The sequence below is a fragment of the Sprattus sprattus genome, assembly GCF_963457725.1.
Source record: "Sprattus sprattus genome assembly, chromosome: 17".
In the NCBI taxonomy this organism is placed as follows: domain Eukaryota; kingdom Metazoa; phylum Chordata; class Actinopteri; order Clupeiformes; family Clupeidae; genus Sprattus; species Sprattus sprattus.
Genome location: NC_137915.1, coordinates 16,272,716 through 16,289,623, shown reverse-complemented (window position 1 = coordinate 16,289,623; position 16,908 = coordinate 16,272,716). Strand labels below are relative to the sequence as shown.

At 42.6% G+C, this 16,908-nt stretch overlaps 1 protein-coding gene across 1 annotated transcript in view; it reads right to left on the bottom strand.

The window, feature by feature from the left end:
* Positions 1–12,413, bottom strand: part of neto1l (neuropilin (NRP) and tolloid (TLL)-like 1, like) — a gene marked incomplete at both ends in the record, with an annotated part of 73,806 nt that extends 61,393 nt beyond the window's left edge. Inside the window, 4 exons of the mRNA XM_080855467.1 lie at positions 9,943–10,191; positions 11,172–11,306; positions 11,569–11,619; positions 12,386–12,413. Coding sequence (XP_080711593.1) covers positions 9,943–10,191; positions 11,172–11,306; positions 11,569–11,619; positions 12,386–12,413 — 463 coding nt within the window. The remainder of the gene's footprint in view (positions 1–9,942; positions 10,192–11,171; positions 11,307–11,568; positions 11,620–12,385) is intronic.
* Between the last annotated feature and the right edge of the window lie 4,495 nt (positions 12,414–16,908).

Here is a 16,908-nt window from a genome sequence, read left to right as displayed (position 1 = left end):
AATCCTCTGGGTGAATTCTTTAAGTTAGTGCAGTGATAAAGGCACGCTGGACTCCCCCAGGAGTGGAGGCTGCTGCTGATAAGACTGTGTGTGTGTGTGTGTGTGTGTGTGTGTGTGTGTGCATTCACCGCTGCGCTTCGCCAACCCTGCGCTACGGAGGGAACTAAAGCAGATGACCTCTCTCTCTTCCTCTCTTTTTCTCTCCATCTTCCTCTCTCTCTTCCTCTCTGTATCTCTATTTCCCTCACCCACCCTGTCTTCTCTCTCTCTGCCTTTGTGTCTCCATAATTACTGTTAGGCATGTGCCTGTAATGTTAACATACCCACTCTTGATTTTCACTTCAGGAGCTCTCTTGCTGTCTGCCTCTCTCCATCTTTACTGCCTGTACTGTAGCACCCATACTTGCATTATTACAGCAGCAAAAATGAAGCTTCATTGCTAGTGGACTGTAGTAGCAGTAGAGTAGTAGAGATACTTCATACAATCACACACACACACACATACACACACACACACACAAACAAACACACACACACACACACACACACACACACACACCTACACACACACACACCTACACACACACACACACACACACACACAATCATACAAACAGGCACACACACACAATCATACACACAAACACAAACACAATCATACACACATGCACGCTCAACAACACACATGCACACAATCACACACACACACACACACACAAACACACAGGCACACACACACACACAAATCCCCTCAACTGTAAGATGCAGACGAGGGGGGTAGGACAGGGGCTGCACATGAAAATAAATAAGCACAGGCAATGTAGTGGATGATGGGTTTCGTCCACATTACAAGCGAAGCAGGTTGTTGTCTCTCTCTTTCTTCCTCTTTTTCTCCCTCTCTGTCTCTCTCTCCCTTCTTTCTCTCCCTCTCTCTCTCTCTCTCTCTCTGTTTATTTAGGGAGAAGTGGTGTGCATGAGATAGATTTGTGACAAAGGATGACAGCAGAAGACTGGTTTTGAACTTTGCACATTGATTGATTGGTTTTGAACTGTACACATTGATTGATTGGTTTGATTTGTAATGGTTTAAAAACAGTACAAAAAAAATCATAGTTTTTCTCTCTCTCTGTCTGTCTTTCTTCCCCCCTCTCTCCATCTCTTTTTCCCTTCCCTCCTCTCTTTCTCTCGTTTTTCCCTTAACCAATTCAATGGTCCATTTCACTGTCTAGACTGCACCTGCTTCACTGCCTCCCTGCAAATGATGCAAAGACAAAAATAGTTGCCAGGAGACAAACAACGAGAAACAAGAGAGCGAGTGTTCCTTTTCCAACCTTGGCAGCTTTGCCGGGTGCCAAAACATTTTAGACTGATAGCATTACTTTAGATGATTAGATTATGGCTCAACAGAACTCCACTGCACGGCACACCTGCATTTTTCATGACCGGAATGCAAAAAAAAGAAAAAAGAAACAGAGAACATATAGCTATACGCATAGACTGTGTGAGAAACTCCAGCTTTTAGCTTAAACAAAGACAGAGTATCAAGAATTGAACTGTATCACTTCTGATATCAACATGCTGCAGACAGATTTAATTGATTGTCCACTGGGTTAATACATAACATCATCTCTCCGGTCCTTTGTTAACCACAGAAAGACTGAAATATTTTCAGCCTCCTGGACTGACACAATGCTAGTAATTCAGATACAAATCTATGGTCCGTGTTGAGTTACGCATGCATTGTAAAAGGCTGACACCTTTCTTCTTGGGTATGTCGGCGGCCACGCTCAGAGGGTTTTTTTTCTCGGCAGTCTACCATTTACTTTTGCCCTCTCCATTCATACACTCACAGACCGCTATTCTTCCCATCACAAAGCAGATCCATAAAACCGGATTTATCATTGAGCGCTTCTGTAGTGAATGTGAACAGACACATGCCACAGTCACAGTCACACCCCCACGTCCACTGTCTCAGGCGATTGAGTGATAAACTGGCTTCGCAGAGAAGACAAACAAGTGTGCATGTCTCACTCCACTGCACTGGTGAGTAATGAACTCACCTCTACCCATAGACATGAACACTTGGCGCAGAGGGTAAAGCTCACGTGGCTTACATTGATAGCCCCTCAATGAAACCCAGAAGGGCAGTCATGATAAAGTTTATACGGATAAACAGACTCGGCTTGAGAGAAATTCCAGGTTACAGACCATGCAAAGAGATACTACACACACAAAGCATCTGATCCTGTCCTAACTCAAGAGCTGTCTGAGGGACACTGTGAGTCTAAACGCTTTTTCTGACTTCACTCGCCACTAACAGTACATCTCCACTTCTCTGAGGCAATAGCACTCCAAGGGAGAGGGTGAAACTGACAAGCCATGTTCTACTTCCTTATCATTGTAGGTAGAAACAATATCACCTTCAGTTCATTAGGCTTCTACGCTGAACCCAAGGGTTCTTTGAACAGTGGTTGATGAGGTAATGACGGAACTATGTTTTAAGTGATGGGCATGTGCACACTGAATGTATATTTAGACCAGCCAGATGGTGAAAACTACTGCTTCGATTTGTTGCTGTCACTGAGACAAAGTAATGTATGCACCGCAACCACCCTGCTTCTCTCTAGACGCAAAATGAGGTTACATCACGGTCCAGTGCCTATATTAACATGTCTGTACATCAGAACTCCATACTGCCATTTCCCGTCTCTAAAATTAACAAGGGCCCTGGCCTGTGGTGATCAGCCATCTTGAAATAACAGAGACTGATTACACAAACCTTTGCCAACCTCCAGAAAGTCATCAACTTTGTCTCAGCCTATTTATAAAAACTTCTTAGACCCTGAAATGTCAGGTAGCAAAGTCTTTAGACCTCTTTCTACCAGTCGAATCCAGAAGCTCCGTAGAGGGTCAGGGAAATCTCCAAGTGATCTTCAGTTCACACAATCAATCCTATAGCCAGTGATATACAGCTCCCTAAAAGTGCTAAGGTTCCTTGCAATGGCTCAATTTTCAATTTTCTCACAGATCCTCTCTTGGTTCGATATTATGGAATAGCCACATACTGTGGCCATAAGGCCATATGCTCAATTCCAGACTTAATCTCAAATACCATTAGAGAGATCTAAATCCAATACTTTCCCTTCTCTCCAAATGAGAGTGTAAACGTAAATGGTCTCACTCAGTCAAAGTCATAATGAAGGAGTGTTCCCTGTATATAGGAGAAACTGAAAAAGTTTGTTACATTACAGTGACTGAGTGGCTTTGCCATTAACTGTTCTATGCATTATATAAACTATATAAACTATGTCTGTGAAGAATAGCCCGACTTCTTTGTTACTGGCTAAAACAGTATGGTATCTGATGCCTGGTAAGCCTAGTGTTTTTGAAGTATGCCTGGTATTTTTCAAAAACTGCCTTGTAAAACTATTTGTTAGCACTGAATATGACATTCAGGCATTTTCTTTGACATAGTTATGTCTGGATTTAGCACAGGTAGGACAGGTCCACATTCTGGAGACACACACAACAAAAGGCTATCCATGCACAACCTGCTAATGCTGCAATTCTTATCATCCACATTTAGATGTTTGTTTTGGTCTATATGTTAGTAAATGTCTGGCTAGGTGAGTCAAGCTCTAAGCACGAAGCTTATGAATTAATACATACAGTATACAGTAAATATATATTGTATATATTGAGAGAGAGAGAGGACTGTGGCCCTGTGAGAGTAGTGGACAAATACAGACATTATCTAGAGTACATGCTCACAGATTCCTGTAAAAAGAATCCACACTCTGCAAAAGGTCACTCCGGATCACAGATCTACTTTTTTTTATATAAATGGCGATTGGTGATGTTTAATATATAAAGAAATGGATCTGTGAACCCGAGTGACCTTTTGCTCAGTGTGGATTCTTTTTACAGGAATCCACCACTACTGTGAACATGTGCACTAGATAGTGTCTGTATCGCCAGTGTTTGTCTGTATTTGTTAACAACTCTCACAGAGCCACAGCTCTCTCTTTCTCTTTCTCTCTCGCTCTCTCTCTCACTCTCTCTCACTCACTTTCTCTCTCACTCTCACTCTCTGCCCAGCTGTCTCGGCAGGAGTTTTTCTTTCTGATTCTCTACAAAGCATCTGAGAAGCTGAAACAGCCACAGGAGGGTTTTCTCTGCCGAAAAAAACAAGACCCTTATATGGCCGCTGCATCAGCACAGTCAACACTGGGACTGCACTTCTCAGTCTGTTTACAAAGGAGCAGGCCCTAAACTGGCTGAACAGTCAGCACTGGGATATCATTTCCTAATCTGTTTACAGAGGAGCAGTCCCTAAACCAGCAGTGCAGGGAACAGCAGTAAAGCTGCTTGTTCTTCGCCTTTGTTTAGCCTGGTCACCAATCACGACTTTATCTGTGTGAGTGGACAGAGTGTGTGTGTTAGGGATGGTAAGATTCACCGTTTCGCATCGATGCACCGACATAAAATGCAATTGCTCGGATTAAAAAAGTGAGCACTGGAAACTATTTGGGATGAACTCAGGATGCAACGTTTCTAACATTTGTGCATTGGTAAAATCGATTTTATTTATGTATAATCATTAGCAGGGGCGGATTTAGAGGCGGGGCCAGGGGGGCCGAGGCCCCTCCTCTAATTTGATTGGTCCCTGATTGGCCCCTGTTCTGCCAATCACCTGGCGAGAAAACCAAGCGGAAAACCAAGCGGAGAATTAAATGATCACTGCTGCAGTTCCACCTCTAAACTGTTGGTGGCAGTGCGCCGGTTGCGTCAATACAAGTGAATAGAAGAAGAAGCGTTCTGTTCCTGCCGGTTGCTGCGTAGCGCAGCATTTTGTACACGTGCTGTTTTCATGACGAATGCAGCATATAACTCACTCTGGTTGGTTAAAAATACACATGGGGTGGGTCTTAAGGCTTTGGTGACCACCAAAACGAACTTTGGTTGGCTGAAAATCACGTCAATCAATCAGATAGCCACGCGATATTCTGTGTTTGTTTTCAGTGAATCTCAAATGGTGCACTTCATCAGACATATCGTAGTAGACAGATGAATGGCGAGGTAAGAGAAACAAAATTAAAGTGCATGGTATTTTGAAAGAGGTCGATCATCACCAATAGGCTAATATCATTAGATATGGGCTTGCATTTTCATTAAGCAGGAAAAATTAACCTTCGACATGCAGGGATAGCCTGCTACTGTTGTGTCAACTCGCAAGCGCAAGTTAAAAAGAACAATGCTGCTAATTCTAAATGATTTAGCAAGTAGTCTATGCGATCTCCGAATCACATTTCTCATTCCTAGCTGGATGAATTTCAAACTTATGTGTATCTATGAATTGCAGTGCATTGCCTAGGCTATTTATTTGTGTACAATGCTCGTCTGAGTCACTTGGGTGTGCTAAGCGTTGAGTCTCGACGGGCCAAGTCATTGGACTTGAATTAATTTGTCAGGCGTTTTAGCGCAAAGCATGGCAATCGGAGAATTCTTCTTTTCTGAAGAGAGAGAGAGAGGTCTATACATGCTTTTTGCCACCTTGTTAGGACTAGCGACTATAAACAAAGCTTAGAAGGAGAAGCTGTTGTGTGTGTGTGTGTGTGTGTGTGTGTGTGTGTGTGTGTGTGTGTGTGAGTGTGTGTGAGAGAATATGTTGTTGTATATAGGCCTACAGTTAAAAGCTGTTGCTATCTTTTATGTTTTATGTGCCCTTTATGCACACTGAATTAAAACATATATATATTACAATTACTGATTCATGATTTTTTATTTCAGTTTCAAAAGGGATACTGAGTTATTCATTGTTGCTTTTGGATAGTTGACTAGAAGTAGATGTTCTTTACTGTCAGTATGTGTGTATTGCCTTGTCATCACTGGATATCAGATGGTGATGACACTGTTGGCCCCTGAAGGTTACATTTGGCCCCATTGTGGCCCCTGCTTCAGAAAAATCCTAGAACCGCCACTGATCATTAGTAGATACTCTGTGCTATTAAAACATGTGATTAATAGTTTGAGACCAATTCTTCCTCTCCTTGCCTTCTTTTTCATAGTCGCAAAGTCGCAAACAGGAGATCTCACAGCATTATGTTCCTCATTGTTGTATAGTTGTTACAGTTAAAATTCCCTTTTCCTTTTCAAAAATGATTACTGACAAAATGGTTAAATGGTAAATGGTGTTAAAAAATCATTGTTGAGATTCAACAGCTCAGCAATGCAGGTCACATAAATTCAGTGTTGAGTGTTTTTCTACACGTTTTAATCCTCAGGTTACACTGTAGAATAAAATAATAGAGTATTAAAAGGGTTTCAGTGCCACTTTTGCAGAAATTACATATCAAGATCCAGATATTTCTTTAAATCTAAAACTATTCACGCATATGAAACATATATGATGTTTGTCGTGGGTGATGCCAGCCGATATGATGAGGTTCTGGTGTCATGAATGGCGTGCTCTAGTTCGTGCAATGGATGGAGAGCAACTGTGATGCCTGACCTCAAAAAAAGGCAGCTGCCTTGTTCCCGTGAGGTTTTAATGTCATGTGACAAGGTGTTGTTCCACAGCACTGGCAAAAGTTGGACCAAATTTCTAACCAGCGTGCCCTGTGTTGCATCACATGCATCACATTAAGTCAGCAGTGCGTTGTTCCAGATTAAGTCATACAAGCCTCATTTCCACTGCTGTGAAATTACAGCACCATTGTCGGGTACTTAAATTCTTCCCGGAGACTGGACAATTCATCACATGGTAAAAATCAAGCTCATTTGTTTGTTCTTGAGTCTGTTCACATTTCAGGAAATCAAAGTAGTGTACAATGAGAAAAGTATGGATAACATTTTCAGCACTCATACAGTCTCACCAGTTTTTTTGTGCTAAATGTGTCTGCCACCGTTACACGTTTATTGGTCGTTCATTGTTAGCTATACGTTATCATGGTAGCATATCCATCGCACTTATGGAGTGGAATCATCCTCAAGAGTACAGTATAGCCACTCAAATTGCATGGAGCAGAGCTGACCTCTTTGGGCTAAAAGCAACTATAACTTTTGCAATTGATTTCTATTGAGTTTAGGCTAGAGGATGACTCCTAAACTTTTCATATTTCAGTTTGTGAATAGACATTCGGTATCCTTATGAAGCAATTTAATAGAATCCCAGTCCCTAAATAGGTTACATAGGACTACAACAGATACAAATAGTCTTACAATACAATAAGCTTTCTATCTATATACCATACATTTCATTGGCCAAACTGTAACCATTGGAAATGATTTCTTGATATATTATTCGTGTGGTTATCTTCTTTTATAACGATTGAATGGCACTGGATGCTATGCATTCATTTCAGATACACATATTAAAGATAACTAAATGTAGATTAATTTGAGGAAGATGAACACCCCTAGTGTTTGTGTGTATGTGTGTCTGTGTGCTAGGCAATGTGTGTGAGGGATGGAGTGTGGATGTAAGGCACTGTGTGTGAGGGAGGGGGTTTGTATGAGTGTTTGTTTGTGTATGTCTGTACGCAAGAGGGGGTGGTTGAGAGTGTGTATCCTTGTGTGAGAGAATGGATGTGTGTTTGTGTGTGTGTGTGTGTGTGTGTGTGTGTGTGTGTGTGTGTGTGTGTGTGTGTGTGTGTGTGTGTGTGTGTGTGTGTGTGTGTGTGTGTGTGTGTGTGTGTGTGTGTGTGTGTGGGTGTCTGTGTGTGTGTGTGAGGGAAGTGAGTACATCGGGAGCATAGGTGCCCGTGTGAGGAGACAGGTGTGAGTGCTCGAAGGCTCTGCGTGACAGGTCAGTCAACATCATCCCTTACCTCTCTGGGTCCCCCCCCCCCCCCCAACCCCTCCAATCCCGTTATGTAAGGGCCGCTGCCACTTACAGCAGCATGCGCCCGGAGATTCATGACAGGGTCCGGTGGTGGGACAGTGGTGCTGATGACAGCTGTGCCGTTACAGTGAGCAAACAAGGGCCTGGTGCCGAGACTGCTCATGGGCACCGCAGGATTTATGCCGTTTGGTGGCAGCGCAAGCAGCGGAGTTGTATTTCATTCCGAGTGGCGACGAACGCGGGCCTTTTTCCCAGCGCTCCTTTCACCAGCCTTTCATTATGAGGAGGAAGGGGTGGGATGGGGTCGCTGATTCATAGAAGCTCTGGCAGCAGTTCGGAGGGTTCATTTCCTGTCACTGAATAGTCTTTTGATTTGTTTGCCAACGCTAAACAGGAAACAGATTAAGCTGGTGGCGGCACCTTGAGTCAACCGTAAAAATGACTCATGTATCTCAGCAGTGTCCTATCCAGCTCTCTCTGCCATCTGATTCATTTGCCATCACTGCTGCAAATGACTCCAGCACTGCTTTAATCACTGTGAACACAGAAACACTTCTGTGATGACTGTCTGTGAACCGCAATAACTGACTCGGCTAGAGCCGCCCACAGAATGTCTGCATTTATACCAAAAGGACAAAAATGTTCTTAACAGTGAGGCAAGATTAAAACTAGGACATCAGTCCATCAAATGAGACCTGATTGATGTACCCAATTATACACAGTGTGGAATGGATGTTTTAGGAGGTGCTCTTCATCTGATGTAACTGATGCTCTTCCACGGCTCTGATTCTCATTCATCTGCCGCGCCATCTGCATGGGCATGTGTTTCCCAGTGCCTCCACCAAAGCAGATTCTTTTTTTTTTTAGCATCGAGTCAAGTGAATTTGGCACTCTAATCTCCTTAATTATGCAAATCACATGCCACAGATACTCCTTATCAACTCGGAGAAAGATAGGCTAGGGTTTCAATCTGGCAGGGGCCGGCCGCACATACTAAGCAGCTCCTCGCTCGCTCTGACAGTGACAGAAGTTTCTCACCGTGGTTTGGTGTTTGTCAAAACAACCTTAGACCTCAGCCATTCGTCTGTTCTCTAGCACGTCGGAACATTCTCGGGTTCTCTCTCGTGACACCCTACAATCAACACAGCATATCTGCTAGTGCTCAGTACTCAAAAGCAATTATCCCTGGAATCTTCAGTGCAATTTCTTTTTGCTTCCTTTCATCTTCTTCAATCGGTTCTTGTCAAACATCACTCAAAAATGTGTGAAACCCAAGTCTAAGATGAGCACAGCTGTGATGCCCAGTCTGATCCAAGTCTGATTGCAGATGCAGCAACACCACTGTGCTTCTGTGAGGGTCGGGCATCTCCACCGACAATTATTGGTGTTTCAATTGCGCCTGTATTAACTATAATGTGGGCTAACAGAGATATTAAGTGGGGAAAGGGCAGCATGCACTGGAGGGAATCGATTTCAAATCATGGTTCAGAAGAGTCCTCTCACACACGCAACGGGACGACAGCCAGGACAGGATGCAAATGAGCTACGGCAAGCCCTCGGCCAGCCCAGTAATTGGACTGACTGTGTTTAACAATTCCGATTAGCTAGTCTCGGCAATGTCAGTAAACTTTACACTCTTTACGATGATCTGTAAAAGATGTTACCATGAAAGCCTCACCCTTTAGCACCAGAGTCACTCAGCGAGAGACGTGACTGGCTAAATAGCTTCAACACGGCTTCAGCCCCTAACACCATCTGAATCATGACACTACTGACAGGAACATGGTGGAACATTTGAACTCTCTGTATTTATTCAGCTATAACTGAATTTTAAAGCAGTCAATTGGATATGACAATAGACAACAAAGAGAGACGTTTTTTTTTATGTATGATATCAATTCATCTAGCAAGGCCAGATAGACATGTCTTATTGTGTATGGTGTGACTGTCATAGGATTTGGCAGGGACAGGCTTTGACCATAAACCTAGCAAAACAGCAATAAACTACAAATCTGCACAAGCCTAGGCCTGGGCCTGGAGCCTAAGGACAGCAATCAATGTCAGAGATTGATCAGGGAGTATAAAAATGTATGTGTTACCTGCGGTGAAGTTGTAGCTCGCTGAAAATCCCATGGCTTCCAGTTCACCATCAGCCACAAATTTTATCCAGAGGTACCGGCCGCTGGATCTGATGTACAGCGGGCTTTGCTGGCCACAGTAGCGTCCAATTATTGGAGAAAAGCCAAACGGCCCATCTCGTACTTCAATATGGTCAAATTTACATTCCCACGAAGGCTCTATTGAATACTTTTCATCAAAGAAGAGATCAATACATAGTCTTGGGGGAGCTAAAAAAAATACAAAAGCAAGCAAAGGGAAAAAGATGTAAGTGCAACCTGTATGTAAAACAAACCATGCTCTTTGGTATTATCTAAATGGACGTTATTGTACAAATTAGGCATGCTATTTGCAAAATGTTGTAATCTCTTTTCCAGATAAAGATACAGGCAAAACTAAAAAAGTCTGTGTCTATAAAAAGGCAATTTTTAACAATTATTTGATAAATAATAGGCCTGCAATGAATATCTTAAAATGAACAATTCCCAGACCAGCATTTTAGTGGTGAAGTATTTTTACCCTCATTTTTTAGCGTCATGAGTTGTGCAATGATAAGATTGCATTTCTTCTGCATTCAGTGTCTCACTATAGTTTAACTTTGTCTAGTAAGAATAATCTTAGTCCATTAAACATGTTACTTTGGGAAACTGTTGCAGAAATACTGCATCCGTGTTTCAGCCAACATGGTCTCTTGACCAGGGACTATTCAGTGGGTAGAGGGAACAATAACTCAACAGTTCAATGTGTTCATTTAACTACTAAAACTACTACAAATCTACATCCAAATCCCTGATATGCAGCACTGAAGTCAACACAACTTTCCATGTGATCTAATTCCCATCTGCTGAAACCAGAGCTCTATTGGTACTTGGGTGAGACCTGAATGACAGTGGCTGAAGGGCCCTTCATTATGGGAAACGAATATCTAGCCTCTTGTATCCCTTCAATGGATTTCTCTGGTCTTAAGTACAGCTGTCTCTCTATTATGCAAAACCTGCTGAGCCTCTACCTTTTGCGATTTAAAGCCCATAGAGACCTCTGCACAACGTACATCATTATGTATGCCTAAACGTATGTGTACAAAGAAAAGGCTTCATTCAGCTCTAACTGAAAATAAGGTAATCGAGTATCTTTCCTTCAGCATATAGGTGACACTGGTCTCTCTGAGTGATACTGGGGAGGATGATTGCTGTTTGTGAGGGATGCTTACCTTCGATGATGTAGATGCACTCTGTCTCTGGGGAGTATTTGTTAGGGTAATTGGGAGAGGTGAACAGCCCCCCCTCCGCTTCTTTCACCCACGTTCCACACTGCCCTGCTGGCTGCACCCCTGAGTTGTTTTTCACTGGAGGCAACAAAATTAAATGTCAGAAATAGGGCAAGATCATGGATATGGTGAGCTTGTGTGTGTGTGCATGTGTGTGCATGTGTGTGCGTGTGTGTGTGTGTGTGTGTGTGTGTGTGTGTGTGTGTGTGTGTGTGTGTATGTGTATGTGTGTGTGTGTGTGTGTGTGTGTGTGTGTGTGTGTGTGTGTGTGTGTGTGTGTGTGTGTGTGCACGTGCACACACTTGCATGTGTGTTGATTCCTTGTGACAAAAGTAATTACCTGCTTCTTTCTTTGTTGCCCCAGACAACCCAAGCATGAGAAGACTTGCAACTGCAACAAGAGACAGTGCCATATTAGCAGGCAGTGATCCAAATGGCTTTAATTCCTTGAAATGTTGTGAATAAGCAGGACAGGTTGTACTGGGTATAACTTAAATTCTTCTGACACTACAGAGCAGCTCATTGAAAGTTATCTGACACTCATGACAAGTATGATGCATCCAGCTGTAATAATTTCCCCATTCTCTTTGAAAATCCTTCAACAGTGCTGACATGCGTAGGCTGCAAACTGCCAGCAATCAGTTCGCATGACAACATCAATCAATGCAGCTTATTTCAAGATTTTTTTTTTTTTTTTAAAGTAGCAACTCTGCACGAAACGTTCCAATGCTTTGGGAATGTGATTTCTTAATTTACACTTCAATCTGCCCAATCGAACTCACGATAACGATGATGCATAATAAGTTTCATAAGTGGGAGAAGAACAGGCACATGCTGACCAGAAGCCACCTTACCATGCCTTACGCAATATGTTGTGTATAAAATAAAAAGATTGCTAGCCACATTCATGCCATGATACTGGTTTCCGTTACATCGAGAAGTAGCCTATGTACTAGTAGGAAATACTAAAAGTACGCTCCACACGACCGTTTAAGGAACATGAATCGCGCTCGGCATTTCAAACGTGGCTGCCTGGATATTTTATCAGTCAAAGCTCTTCTCATTATGAAGGAAGACAAGAGAAAGCTGAGAGCAACTCAAACCGGGAAATATTTGTAGTATGAAATAGCCTATGAAAAATTAATGAAATGACTTACCGTAAAGGAAAATATGCCCATGTACCATGTCTGTTCCTTTTACAAGGGGCTTCAATCTCAACTAATTCCATTTAGATAAATGAATACTTCAAGTGAAAATTATCGATATATCTGAGGGTTATAAAATGCATAGAACAATCGCCTGGCGTACAACCTAGAGATTTTTTTTCTTACAATTGTTGATTGATAAATACAAATTGCACAGACGAAAGCAACTACTATTCACCAGTTTCATATAAAACCAAAAACAGGTCTAAACATTTGCCTGATTTCCATCCAAACGTTTCCAATACCCCTTGGTGCTTTTGATGCACTGTAAGGTTTAATCGGTCCGTCATCAGCCCTTTCTAATCGCTCCACCTTTGCAATCTTACGATGAAAAGATTCATAAAGAAGGAATATCTCAAGTCTTCTTCAATCCATTTTCAAGGAAAATCCACAAGACCGTCGTATATCCATTCCCAGAACATTGTCTATGTTGTTTCACTTGTTTGAACCCTGCAGAGCACACCCAACTTCGATAACAAAACTCAAGAGAAATATATTTTTTGTTTATCTCATTCTGTCTGCATCCCTGGCGATAAGTGGTGGAAAAGAAATGCTCATCCGATCAGTTCGTTATTGGTCTCTTCAACAACAAAGAGTTAATACAAATTACTGCTTCCCGGCAGCAGTTGGTCCCTCAATAATTCTCTAATCCTAAGAGTTGTAATAACTGCCATAATACTACGACGTGGTGTATAGCAACCACACAAAATCATGATATAAATGTCTTATCCATCAGAAATGATATACCACGATGAAATAGTAAAAAAGTAGGATGTTGCTTTAAGAGGTACTGCAAAGCAAGGCAGACTGCGGGATCCAGCACCTCAGACGGCGGCAGAACAGCAAAATGTAAAAGGTAAGCAGAAAACGCACTCCGTGAGGAAATAGAAGAAAACACGCAAAGGAGATGGATGTCAGGAGACGTCCGGCGATCAGGCGCACTAAACCCTAGAACCTGCAGCGTGGAGTTGAAGAGGACAATCTGCAGTTTGCTAACATGGCGGGGTATGGGGCTGGAATAAAAAGTAGTGGAGCATGAAGCTACAGTATATTCATTCAGCTGCTCCAGGGTCACATCAGTCACCCATTACCTTCGGAATCAATCATCGCTTTATATGCGCTGATTGAGTAGTAACTTCATTCATCAGTTGTCCATACGTCGACGTGACGCATAGAAATCATTGAGTAATTTCGCTGCATCATACAACACATTTCACCGCAAGGCTATACGTATTTTAAACGTTGTATATTTTTGTTATATTTCGGGTTCATACGTGTCACCTTTATAGGTTCATAAAGCATTGAACTGCAATTATAAATTTATGTTTTTTTGGTTGATTCCAGGGGTGTGTGTTTCTGGAAAAGTGAATGGATTCATCTTCAAAGTGGATGATTTTTGACAGTCTTGCCATCTGACTGATTCTTCTCACCATGGCATGAACACCTAGGTTCACTTCAGCTTCATCCTGGACACACGCACACACACACGCGCACTCCAAGATCTCTGATTCTCTGCAGTGATGCACCTCCCCCACTCCAACACAGTGAGCCCTTGATGGGCTTGGATTGTCAGTATAACGCTAATAGCGTGCAGGATCCTATGCACATCATGCTAGCACTGCTGTCGTGGTGCTACTGCTGCTAATGACACATGTGTTGGCTGAAATGAAACTTCCTCCAGGGAAGTGCTGAATCAGAGATGACTTCTGCCATGTTGAGTCCCCTCAAAGTACCTAATCACTAATCCTCCCATAGGCTCCAACCCAACAACCACTCAGCACACACACACACACACACACACACACAGACAAACACACAAGCACAGTCGCTCACTCACTCTCTCACACCGACATGCATTGATACACACACACACACCGACAAAAACACAAACAAACACACACACAGTCACAACACATTCACACACACATACTCAGTCTCTCTCACACAGAGACATGCATGGATACACACACACACACACACACCGACAAACACACACAGAGTCGCACACTCATTCTCTCTCTCACACACACATGCGTGGATACACACACACACATACATACAGATCACTCACACTCAGATGTTCACACACACACACACACCTCAAATTGTATTATAACTAGTAATCTCAGATTCTCACTGGGGTATGGATAGAGCCGGAACTCAGTTCTTAGATCTCCATTGGCCTTGTAGCTTGTAGCTTGAATGAGAGATGCTCATTCTGTCTCATTCTGTCTCAGGTGTTTAATCTTCCCCATGTTTTTCTCCCCGCCAGGCCAGCATTTCAGACCGCCTCCAAGTCCGTCTCAGAGCTGTTTAGTCATCGCCACAGTTGATGACACAGCTGGTGAATGTGACTCACAGATGAGACGGTAAAACGCTCTTGGCTGCCACTGGACGCTTTCCATATTGAAGAGAAAAAAAAGAGACAAGTGTAAATTGCTGAAGCTTCATCTTGTCTGTGGTGCGGCTACCCTTCACGCATGCAAAACCGTGGAGGATTTGCATTCATACACACACACACACACACATACACACACACGCTCACACGCACATAGCCACATCTGTGCACATTGTGTTTATATAGACTATAGGTGCATCGGGTGGGGGGCGGTGAATTAGGGTGTGACTAATGGGGCCCACCCCCTTGTCTTGTCCCACAATTAGCCGTCATCTGCGGTGGGGGGTGTGTGGGGCTGGGGTGGGGGGTGCGTAAACGCTGAATGATTCAAACTAGAGGGTACACACTGCCCTGGTTGTCCTCTCACACAGCAGCTGTGGATGGTCCAGGCCTGTTAATAGGACACTGCTCTCTCCTCTCATCTCTCCTCTCGTCTCTCCTCTGCGATAATGTATCACGCAGATGCAGGCCCTGCTGAAATGACTTTGGGAACACACTTGTTGTTGCCAAACTCTGCTGATGGGCTGTGCTGTTATTGCCCCACAAAGTGGGCAGAAGGAGAGAAATGGGGAGAGAGAGAGAGTGTTTTTGTCATTTTAAAATAGCAGAACACATTGTCTTTGTTGTTCTCTCCATCAATGCTTCTCTCACATACACATACAAATACACACACACACTCACACACACACACACACACACACACACACACACACACACACACACACACACACACAAATATACACACATGTACACATACGCATACAAACAGATACACACACATACAATGACTAAATAGACTTTAGAATAAAACAATAAAACATCAGCTTAGATGAGCAGTTGTGTGTCATTTGGCACTATTATTTTTGAGAAAACAAACAAACACTGACTGAATGAGGACTTTCAGAGGCGAGGTCATTAATAATCTTCAGCCCAGAATCTAAGAATTTCTTATAGAAAATCACCTTCATTCCAATACACTCTCTTGTTATCAAAATCGAGATACCCTGAAAATATCTAATCCCTAATTCTTTAAGTGTTGAGTGGCTAAAAAATAAAATGGAAAAAATAGGTTGGTAGGTTGAGTGATGCATAATCGCGACATGAGAATTATTTAAATGAAGGCTTATCTGGCTTACTGTGTGCGACACCAGATCCAGAAACTTGAGCAGCCTCCAGCCTAGCTTAGCTTTGGAGAACGAAAAAAAAAAAATCCTGAAAAAAACTTTTTTCCAACAGAATGTCAAGGAACCAAATCTCTCAAAGAAATGACTCACATTTGGTTTCTTGAAGAAGTGCCATTTTTAATTAAAAATAAAATCTCTATCAATGGAAATGTGATAAGCGCTACGGCACAGCTCATTTGTAATTATAGGTATTCAGGAGGAGAACGGCGCAACCAAACCATGTATTGCTCTGCAATAAATATGTGCATACATGAATAAATCATGGCAACAATAAAAGGAAAATGTTGAGTCAGTAGACAGTACCAGCCATTGGGGAACAATGCAGATGTCTTATAAAATTCTCTTAACATATACAGTGTAGTGCTCTATTAGAACTGCTTGTGGAGCCAGCAGAGATGAATTGAAGGACCTCTCCTCTTTAGCTTGAAGGACCTGCAGTCATAAGACTGCCATAGCCATGTCATAAACATATCATGGTGTAGGCCATTTCCTGTCGCTAGTCATCATGAAGGTTTGTGCCAAATGATGTGAGTTGTCAGAGTTATTGGTAGTAGTCATGACAGCTTTCAGCATATTATGTGCCAGAAGAGCTTACGCCACATGTTACAAAGCTGACACAGCATCAGACATTATCAGAGTTGTCATATCAATTACCAAAACTGATTACATGACACCCATGTCACTTGAAATAATCTCATATGACGAAGCCCTATGATAGTTCATGGCGTCTGCCAAGACTTGTTTATAGCAGGCTTATGGTAGTGTTAATGCAGAAGGCTCAGGTCAAGTGTGTGTCGTGTGTTGTTAGTGTGTTTTTGTGAAGATGAAAGTTGAGAGGATGCACACATGGAGCGTTTCCATTGGTTACCAGAGGTGCATGGAAATTACATCCA